The 10763-nt window shown below is 54.6% G+C and overlaps 1 protein-coding gene across 1 annotated transcript; it reads right to left on the reverse strand.

Moving 5' to 3' along the window:
• Positions 1–933: 933 nt before the first annotated feature.
• LOC140691979 (paraneoplastic antigen-like protein 5) lies at positions 934–8028 on the reverse strand. The gene is made up of 5 exons (XM_072956563.1): positions 6981–8028; positions 6698–6789; positions 5371–5500; positions 4657–4717; positions 934–4475 (listed from the first exon to the last, which is right to left on the reverse strand). The coding sequence occupies exon 5, from the start codon at positions 4346–4348 to the stop codon at positions 3014–3016; it is 1335 nt and encodes a 444-aa protein (XP_072812664.1). The 5' UTR covers positions 4349–4475; positions 4657–4717; positions 5371–5500; positions 6698–6789; positions 6981–8028; the 3' UTR covers positions 934–3013.
• Between the last annotated feature and the right edge of the window lie 2735 nt (positions 8029–10763).

A 10763-nucleotide genomic window follows, 5' to 3' on the forward strand; every position in this document is an offset into this window, starting at 1 on the left:
AGGAGAGCTGGAGAGAAAGCAAATGTCTTCTTTGGGAATCCATAAATAATCATGATAAAATGTTGGCAGAAATCTGGATGGTAAAGGTCGTTCTGGTGATTTCTCAGACCAAAAGGAGGAAGAAGTTATTGAGTACTAAAGGAAAGGAGATCTTTCTTATAAAGGGGCAAAAAACTTAGTCGAATTGTGGTCCACTGTTTCCTGGAAAGAGAATTTTCAAGCAATACAATTGGATATTTAGCAGAAGAGATTTCTGAGTGATGTGGCTTGGATCCTCACTGTTGCTTAGAGTAAAATTCAAGGAGAGAGAGATGAAAGCAAGCAGGAATTACTGAGAAAAAGGGAATCAGACTTGGCAATTTATTACCCAGAGATGGGCTCTAGGTCCCAGTACCCCAAAGAGACCTGGAAGCCACCTGATTTGTGCACATGCACAGAGAGGGCTGGTCATTTGTTGTCAAGCAGAGGTGGACTGATCACAGGCAGGTGGACAACACCCCCCCACCCCGGAGTCCTGCACTGAGGTCCTGGCAGGGGCTTCTGACCTCACGCCTGGACCCTTCTGTGGCTGGCTGGTCCTTGGGACTGCACACGTGACCTCCCTGAAGGATCTGCATGCCCTGAAAACACACAGTGCTACCAGGGATCCTGTGGCTTCGGGTCCTGCCTGCGGTCCCCCCCTCCCCCATCCAACGTGCAACCACTTATTCCTGGGGGCTCCCCCAGTTTCCTGGGACCCAGCCAGCCACTGGCCGTGCCCACAAGTCCTGTCACCTGGCTCCATCCAGCCCAGGGGACCACACAGACCCCCTTGGACCCTGCTCTAACCATACTCCAGTGCTGACTCGAGGTCCCAGGCCACTGTCACCTCCCCCTACCCCCATCCCCAGTAGACCCTTCCTTCAAATGCCCACAGCAGAGGCCAGACTCAGCTGAAACTTTCAACGAAATTTATTAAAGAGAAACATTGACTGAAACTACCGAAAAGAGGGAATGACCACACAGGCAGGAACTTCTAACGGCCACTAAAGCCCACAGATCTCAGCCCCCTCCTCCTCCCAGGGTCCCTCACCAGGTGTCTCAGCTGCCCCCCACCGTGCTGCGGCCCTCCCCACATAGTCTCCCTTCCTGAGGGCCCCACGGTCAGCCTCTGGCCAGGACGGTGGACCCCAGCAATGACCGCTGCCCCCAGGGCACCCCTCCCCCTCTGGCCCACATGCTGGGGCCTGGCCCTGCCCTCTGGCCCCCACAGGACAGTCCAGGACACTGCAGAACACGGCGGGGAACGCTCCCCCAAGCCCAGGACAAGGGGTCACGAGGAACAGCGATGGCAGATCACAGCACGGTCTCCGAGGACCCTCCGCAGCCCCCAACCTTCCCCGGCCCAGTTCTTCCTTCCCGAGGCCACCAGGTGGGCGTCGTCCATCTGTCCATCCCGCCGTCTCCTGGGACCGGGCTGGGGTCTCCGGGCTGGGCTGGGGGTACTGCTCAGAGAAGAACACACACACATCTCCACAAGAACAAGCAGCGTTTGGCCTAAATCTACTCCAACAAAGCGGACGTGGCGCTCACGACACTGGGCCAGAGCGAGCAGAGCCTTGGTGCCCTGAGCTCAGGGCACGTGGCCGGGCCCAGAGGTGGCGGCCCGGGTAGGAGGGACACCCGGCCTGGGTCCACGGGCACCTCAGGGCTCTGCACGTAAACGGGCGCTGGTGTGGGGGGTGGTGAGGAGATCACTATGGGGCCACAGAGACACAGGCTTCCTATGGGCTTCCTAGTACAGGGAGCAGCCTGCCCCAGGGGACGGTGACTAGGGGCCCCTCTTGGAGGCCCAGGCACCTTGACATGGCCCCTGACATCTCCCAGGGCAGTGTGGGGGCAGACGTCTTCAGGTGGCCCTCACCAAGGCCGGGGCTGGGCTCTCAGGGGTGCTCCGAGGACGGCCGCCCGAGTTGACAGGGTCTGGCGGTGGCCTTGGCATTGGCAGCTGGTGAGCTGTGGTTGGCCAGGTCAGTCCCAGGTCGCCTTGCCTGTTCTCTGCACGTCTCCAGTGGCCATACACAAACACAAGAATGAAACACCCCTCCCTCCCACCAACGAATCCTCCACCCTCCTGCTTCTCCACCACTACCTCCTCCTCCTTCTCCACCCTCACTTCCGCCTGTCTCCTCCTCCCCTTCCTCCTCTCCTCCTCCTCCTGCTGCTTTGGAACAAGTTTCCCTGCACACCCACTCACACCAAAGCCTGTTGTGGGGTACTGGCCCACCAGGTACCCAGGAGCCCTGCCTGCCAAGCTGAGCTGCAGCTCTTGTCTGCGCATCTTCTCCTTACAGTCTTGGTGCTCCTTGCCCCCACAACCCTTCTTGGGGGCAGGGGGAGGAGACTGCCTGTAGGCTGGTGCTAGGTCCCCGGGGCCGCTGGGTCTCCTGCCCTCACTGGCGCAGAGGCTCCAGGGTGCTGCCTTCCTGGGGCTCCCCTGGAGCAGTGTAGATGATCCTGAAGATGGGCTGGACCCTACGAACCCCTCTCCGGGGCATCGCCCCTCTGCCACGCAGCTCTTCCTCACCGGTGCTGGCTCCTTCTGGCAGGGATGGCCCCGGGTAAGGCTCCTCTAGGCCCCGCGTGGCCTGGGGGCCTGTCAGCATCATCAGCTGAGAGCCCACGGGGTGGGTGTTTGGGGGTGGCCAGAAGATGGGGCCGAGGCCAGAGCCCTTGGCCGCACCCTCTTCAGCTTCTGCTGCACTGGGGTCTCTGTCTGAGGCTTGGGCAGCCTGTGTGCTGGATGTGGCGGCCCTCTGTTTGCATCGCCAGTACCTTCCTGAGCTGGTTTTGGCTTGGATGGAGTCCTTTCCGGCTGGTGGAGGCAGACGGGGCTCGGCCTGGGCCTGGCTGCCCTGCCCCTCTTCCCCACTCAAGCCCCTTGCTATTTTTGTGCACTGCCCCTTTCCCTCATTAAAAATTTTCCATTGCCTGCAAGGGGAGAGGATGCCTGGATCTGTTGAGCCTAAGCTTCCTAGGGCTCGGGATGGCTCATAGCCCCAGCCCCTGTCCCGTTTCCCGACTCTTCTGCTGCAAGCTGAGGACTCTGCTTTGGCGAAGGTTGGTTCTTGGCCTGAGGACACGCTCCCTGGCTGGGGCCTTCCTCCCCGGTACTGTAGCAGCAGGACAGTCGCCTGCGCTTCAGTGCCGGGACAGCCCCTTTCTGGATGGTCTGAGTGCTCTTCTCACTAAATGGCCCTGCCTGTAGGATGACCTGAGGTGTTGGGACAGTGGCCTCAGCCACTACGTGCCTGCCCGGGGCCTCGCGGCCCCTTCCTACTTGCTTCTGCCCCTCCTTGGTCACAGCCATGGTGGTCTCCCACTCCTCTTCATCCCGAATGAGCTTCATTAACTCCAGGAAGGTGGGAGCGCACCCTCGCTGATCCAGGAGCTCTAGCTTGCCCCGGAGGGCAGCAGTCATGGAGGCCCGAGCCAGGATGTGTTTCAGGCGAATCATGTCTGTGCTTCTCACTGACAAGGGGCTGTGCCGCACGGCTCTCTGCAGCAGGGGCTCTAAGCGCAGCAAAAACCCCGAGATTTTCTCCCCAGACTTCTGAAGGGTCTGGAGGAACTTAAACTGTGAGGTTCTATAGTCCTCTTTATTCCCGAAGATCTGCTTCAGGGCGTCCAGGCACTGCTCCACAGTCATGGCGTCATCATTGGCCTGGAGCACCCGCATGACGGACAGGGCAGAGCCGCGCAAGCTCTCCACCAAACGGCGCCTCTTCTCTGCCTCAGACACTTGCCACATCTGCATCATCTCAGTGACCTGCTCCAGCCAGGCTTCAAAGTTCTCTTCGCCCGGGCTGGGGCTAGTGCTTCCTGAAAATACTTTCAGTTTCCGGTACCACATGCTTTCTGTCACAGGCTGCCAAACGGGTAGCTTGACTTGAGCCAAGCCCTCTGGCTCTATGCCCTCGGTGGGGGTGGTGTACCCCAGGGTCTTGACCACATCGACCATTCTCCGGCCCTCGTCTTTCAGGAAGTAGTTCAGTCTATGGAGAAATTCATCATCCGGGCTACGGGGTTTCACCACCACTTCCCAGGTACCTCCCTTTCCTAGTATCTGACTGGGCATCATAGCATAATTGATGGTGTCAGCTAATTCAATGAAAACTGACTTAGCATTGTCTTCCCTTCTGAACATTCTGCCCAGCACCCTGTAGTTGCACAAGGGCTGTAAGCCTGCCTTCAAGGTCTCCTTAATTTCAGCCTCACTACACTCCACAGGGATCCCCACGATCAGCAGGGCCTTCCTGGAGTCCAGGTCCATCCCCTTGCACCAATCCTCCAACAGTGACAAGGCCATCGCTCCCACTTTCTATGGACCGATCTATCACTGGGGGCAGGAATCAGCTCACAGTGTTGGACCAGGATTCAAAAAATCCTGAGCCAAGGCCAAGTATGAAGGCAGAATCGTCCCAGGTTTCCACAGCCTGTAACGCAAATGGGATGAGAGCATCATTAATGCCCACCGTCCCACCCCCACCAAAAAAAGCCCCTCCTCTTCCCCCACTTCCGCTCACAGGGATCCCTGCTTCTCAGGGCTTCCCCAATCATTTGGTGGAGGGGTCTCTTCAGGCCAAGTTACCCCCAACTCATCCCCTCCCTGCTGACCTCCTCTTGCTGTGGGTTCCTCCTCAAAGTCCGAGAACTCTGCTGTGTGTACTGGAGGTGCCTGTGGTGGAAAGGCTAGAGTCAAGAGGTGGGGCCAGATGCCGAGGAACACAGCCAAAGCCCTCCAAGCAGGAGTGAACAGGAGGCTGTCCCACTCCCTGGCTCAGGGCTCTGCAGGCCCAGGGCACCTGCTACCCTCTTCACTGGGGCGAAGGTCAGAGGATGGAGACGTGAAGTTCCCTCCTTTCTCAGAAAATGCCTGACAAATGAGAAAGATGGCTGGAGTTCTGCACAATGCAACGAAACTGGTGGGTGTGGAGAAGGTGTGACAAGCGGCAGTGTTGCCATGGATACGAAAAACAGCGGGGACCCCGAGTTTCCATCACAGAGGAGATTCAGGTTAGGGAGCAACAGGTGATGTCACCAGCCTCCGACCAAAGAAGTGTCTTTTGCTGTTGTGGGGGGAGGGGAGCTGGAGGGTGGGCAGCAAGGACCAAGTGCTGAAAAACACAAGAGCTTATGGTTTCAAATTGTGTAGACACTAGAATCAGGGGCCGAAAAGGGACCCCAAAAGGGTCTCCAGGACCACACTGCAGGAAACAGACAACTCTCACCCTAGGTGTGACCTTACCCTGCAGACCACCCCTCCCCTCCTGCTTTTTGTCAGTTTTACAGAGGCCCCTCCCAACATAGGTCCACTTCACAGCTGCTCACCTGCTGCTTAGGGCCCCCCTGACAGATGCGGGGATTCCACCCACACACTCAACAGTACGCCTTGCCCTCTAGCTCTGACCACAGTCAGGCAGTTCCTGGTCCCGGGGTGCTGGGTACTGCTTCACTGGATCTGTCCAAGGCAAGGTAGAAGTTTTTCACTATGATTCTGCCACAGACACCCCTGCTCAGGCCGCGCCAATTCTGAGTCTACAGAGGTGCCCACAAGTACCCTGGTATAAGGAGCCAAGAAACGGCTCAACTGGCAATCAGCATTAGAACAGAAGGGATCTTACAGTAAGATTACTGCCCCACCCTCAAGTCCACCGCCGCCCTCAAACCTTGCCCCCACTGTCAAGTTCCACCCCTCCCCAAGCCCTATCCCTGCCACCGAGTCCCGCCCTCACTGAAGCTCAGCCTCTGTCTTAAGTCCCACCCCTCCGGAGCCCAACCCCTTGAGGTCAAGCCCCACCCCCACGGAAGCTCCATCCCTGCCCCCGCCAAGTCCCACCCCTTCCCAAGCCCCACTCCCCTGAGCCCAACCCCTGACGCCAAGCCCCACCCCCCTGAGCCCAACCCCTGACGCCAAGCCCCACCCGCATGGAAGCTCGATCTCTGCCCCTACCAAGTCCCACCCCTTCCCAAGTCCCATCCCCTCCCAAGCCCCACCCCCACAGAAGTTCGACCCCTCCCCAAGCCCCACCCCCACCCTAGCCCAACTTCTGCCACCGAGCACAACCCACACGGAAGCTGGATTCCTGCCCCAGCCAAGTCCCATCCCCCTCCTAAGCCCTACCTCCACCTATGCCCAAGTCTCAAACCCCGCCACAAATCCCTAAAGAAGCCCTGCCCCCACCCAAGCTATGTCGGGGCCTCTTTTTAAGGCCTTTCCCTGCCCCAAGCCCTGCCCACACCCGAGTCCAACTCCTGTCCCGAAGCCTCCCACCCTTATTCCCCTGCGCTCCGCACACACACCTAAGCCCACCTTCCTAAGTCACCCCACCCCTTCACACACCCGCTACCACAAACGCCCCCTATTCCATTGCAGGAATACATCTGGTCAGTAGAAGCTGGTGGAGGCCAGGAGAGGGGTGGGACTGAAGACACTTTCCCTCCAGGGTAAGGCTCAGAGCCACTTGTCCTGACCGCAATGGCTCTGGGCGGGGTTAGGTGTGGAAATGGCAGGGAGCTGGTGGGGTGCCATGCCTGACCCAGTGCGATCCTACTTCCAGCCCCTAGCCCCTGGGATGCCAAGCAAGATGCCGAGGATCACTGGGAGGAATCCCATGCGGTTTGGGTTGCTCTCTGTGCCCCGGGCCCCAACTCATACCTGCTGGAGATGCCTCCAGATCAGAGCGCCGGAGCACCGCAACCACCCTGCGCCTGTCGCCTCCGCTGCCGCGGTGCAGGCTGGGCCAGGAGCTGGTGGCGGGAAGAGGTTGTGAGGTGACAGGACCCCCCCCCGGGACTGCACACGGCCCGCTCGCAGCTGCGCCCTAGCAGCGTGTCACCCACCACCCCCTCGAAGGGGGAACTCCGCGCCCCGCCCTGCGCCCCTGTCCCTACCTTCCCCCGGGCGACAGGGAGTGGGAATCAAGCTGGGGGCGCCTTACGTTACCGAGCTGGGCCGAGTCCAGACTTGGATTAGCTCGAAGAAGCCCGCCAGGCCTGCCACGTGCTGTAGCAGGCCTAGCAGTCCTTGCAGTTCCTGTTCCTCGTGTCTGTTCCCCATTGGACGGGATCTGTGGCGTGACAGTCACCAGCCGCTGTCCCTACTTGAATACTCCAAGCAGTCTGCACAGAGCTGAGTGCAAAAGTAAAGCCCTAGCGGGTGCTCACTAAAGGAAATCCAGATCCCAGTTTATCAAGCTGTTTTCTAGGTAAAAGAATACAGCTGCTTTCTGTGAAACACAAAAGCATGAAAATTTGCAGGGTTCACCAAAAGGTAGAAAACTATCAAAGGAGTTCACTCTCCCATTATACTCTCGACTGCACGACCAAGCATTACCCATCTAGTACCCAAACTGCTTCCCGCCCTTTTCCAGAGGCGATTTCTTCCACAAAAGGACGGCTGCAATGTTTGCCCAGGGGCCCGCGAGACACTAATGCGCTGCTCCGGATAAGGGCGTGGGTGAATCTCAGTTTAGTGCCCTGGAAGGCATGCACAGTCCCCGGGAGATCTCGATAAGAAGCCTAGCTCTGAGTCGGGAAGGCTGGGGTGGGACTGAGATTCTGCGTTTCTCGAAAGCGTGATGACTGATGCCGCGGATCCTTGACGGACGCTTTGAGCAGCACGCCTCCGAAGCCTGTAGTCACTTTTCAAGTTGTGGGACTTTGGTGACAGAATAAATTTCTTTTGCTTTATTTGGGACACAGAAGAAGAGGCTTTTTGATAAAGTCTTCATAAAAATATGAAAAGCAAACCAAATTTTAAATTAAAGATTACTAAGCAAGACATTTGCAGACTCCCCTTTGAGCACAGATACCCGCTACGTCTGGGAAGGGGAGCACAGACCTGAATACACCTTCCTTAATTAGAAGGAACTATTGAGAGGCTGGTTAATCACTCCGGTTCCTGTGCCAAGCAAAAGCGCTTACCTGCTGCTGCCAGAAAGTCGCAGACCCCAAGCAGGGGTCTACCTACCCTACCTACTTTTACCTGAGGACTCTCACAAGCCCCCACTCAGCCCCCTGGCATTACAGGTATCACGAGCTGTCACAGAGGGTGATACCATGGGAAGACGTGTTCTGACTGTGATCCTAGAAAAGTGGAGGTTAAGAAACACCTCTAAAAACATATATTAGTTTCAAGTGTACAACTTAATGATATTTGTATATGTTGCAAAATAACCACCGTAATAAGTCTATTTAACATCTATCGCCACACATAGTTTTTTTTTTCCCTTGTGATGAGAATTTTTAAAGTCTCCTCTCTCAACAACTTCCAAATATACAATATAGTACACTATTATTAAGTATAGTGTCCATGCTGTATATTACTTCCCCGGGACTTTTATTTATTTTATATGCATGTTTTTGTGTGCCCATACGTGTACGTAACATTTCCTACCCCTGATGGTATTACCAAATGAGATTATAAAATCACCCCAAGGAGCTCCATTATTATTGGTTTAGAGATAATTAAGTGCTTTTATAAATTGAATACTCAAACTTCTCAGAAATTAATGAAAGGGAACTCATTCTCACAAAACTTTATTTCAATAGTAATTATATTCCACGTGTAGTACATCAGCCTTAAAGATACTTTCCAAGATCTTTTGGTAACTGAAAACCTTAGACTTTGAGAAAAAATAAACCTTAGATTTAGACTAAATAAAGTATAGAAGGTATGCAGAATGCGTTTTTGTTAAAGAAAAAGAATAATTTTGTCCGAAAGTAAAATGACCGGTTGTTCCAGAATGAGAAAGATGAATGTGTAGGACAAAACCTGGATGGATGTGGTTCTCAGAAAAGGGATTTTATTTCTTGTGGTCAATGGTAGTTAAAGTTCAATGGCTTTATTTATAAGGTTTTAAAAATGAGCTATAATATCAAATAGCACACTGATGCAAAACTAGAATTTCGTTTTCTCTGTTAATAAGGTGACATGTTTCTTAGATTATTGGTGTGCTCTTAACAAGAGTTAATAAAAAGCTTTTCTTTGCTTCTTGAGTAATCTGCCTAGAAAGCAAGGGTTCTTTCTTACCAGAATAATTTTCTTTGCTTTATGTTCACTTTATTATAGCCTTAATTACTTGAGAACCAAGTCTCACTTTTGAAAGAACTAAGGTTCTTTATAACTGCGTTGCCTCCTCTATTTACTTTTAAAATATTTTGTCACTTTGGTAAAGTAGATAGACAAGTAGTGTTTCTCGCTGAGCTATCATCTTATTTAAAGAAATATTCAAAGCTTCTGACAACCTCTTAATTTTACCTTCCACACTCAAATCCTTAGTGATATATCCTTGGTCTCAAGTTTTATTTGTGTTTTCCAAGAGGGATCCTGGAAAATCACAAAAGAGATTTCACTTTATAAAAACAGAGGTGCTACATATAATTAGGCTAATTTGATATGTCGAGTTTCATGGGCAGCTTTATCGAATCACACACCTGGCCACACCCTTTCAGCGTCTGCTGCGTTGGGGTCTCTAAGGCTCGGGCAGCCCGTGTGCTAAATATGGTGGCCCCCTGTTTGGGTCACCAGCACCTCCTCAGAGCCCCGTGCTTGGCCTTCACTGAGCTGCTTGTGGCTTGGCCGATGGAGTCCCTTTCAGCTGGCAGAGGACAAGGAGGCTTGACCTGGGCTTGGCTTCCCTGCCCCTGTGCCTCGCTCAAGCCCCATGGTGTTTGTGTGGACTGCCCCTTCCCCTTCTTCCAATAACTATTTTGTCTCCTGGGCCCACAGTAAGAAGCCTTGCCTTGTTCTCCTGAGCCTACTTCACCTTAGCTTGGGATGGGTCTTGTCCCAAACCCAGCTCTCATTTCCCGACTGAATGGCAGTTTGTCTCTTCTGCTTTACCAAGAGCAGGCTTGCCCGGTTGCTGCACTGTGCCCTCATGTGGCCGTCTTCTCCACCGCTATTGCAGGACATGTGGTGTTTCTGTTTTCCTGAGCCTGGAGTGCTGGCCCTTGGCACAACCTCCTTTTGGTGTTGGCCTCTGCCCCCTCTGCGTCAGGAACCTTGGGAAGGCCTGGCCTGCTGGGCACATCCAGGGGCAGGGAAGGATACTGCCCTGGAACCGCTGGCTCTGGCAGATGAACTTATGCCTGCTTCTGGCCACTCCAGCCTCTCTCTGGCCTGAAAGTGGTCTCCCAGTCCTCCTCCACATGCAGGAGCCGCACCAGTGCCAGGAACCTAGGAGGCTTCCTTTGTTGTTTCATCAGCCTGTTTTGAAGTTTGTCAGTAAGGGTGGCCCCACCCTGATTTTCATTCCTTCGTAATAGAGTGTTTTTTCTCCTTCAGCTCTCTGGAGCAGGTGTTCCAAACGTAACACAAAGATAGAGACTTTCTCACCTGCCTCCTGATATGCCTTACAAAATTTCACACGGGCAATTTTACGGCCCTCCACAGGTCCAAACGCCTGCCACAGGGTTGCCAGGCACTCCTCCACAGTTAGGGCAGCATTGTGGGCCTGGAGCCCACTGACCACCTGGAGGGCAGGGCCCCACAAGCACCCCATCAGCCAACGCCTCTTTTCCCCTTCAGGCACCCTGTAGCACCTCAGTGGTGTGTTGGAACCAGGCTTAAAATACCATCACCCCTGGGATGTACATGGTGTTCCCAGAAAATACTCTCAGTTCTCGGTACCTTTGTTCTAGCAGAGGCTGTGCGGCTGTCCCCGGGGCCTGGGCCCAGGTTCAGAAATCAGGTGACATGGCCACTCTCGGAGCAGGAC

Source organism: Vicugna pacos, chromosome X (genome assembly GCF_048564905.1).
Source record: "Vicugna pacos chromosome X, VicPac4, whole genome shotgun sequence".
NCBI classification, from domain to species: domain Eukaryota; kingdom Metazoa; phylum Chordata; class Mammalia; order Artiodactyla; family Camelidae; genus Vicugna; species Vicugna pacos.

Bases quoted from the DNA above. Each gene is read 5' to 3' on its own strand.
- LOC140691979 (XM_072956563.1), bottom strand. From the start codon at position 4,348: ATGGCCTTGTCACTGTTGGAGGATTGGTGCAAGGGGATGGACCTGGAC.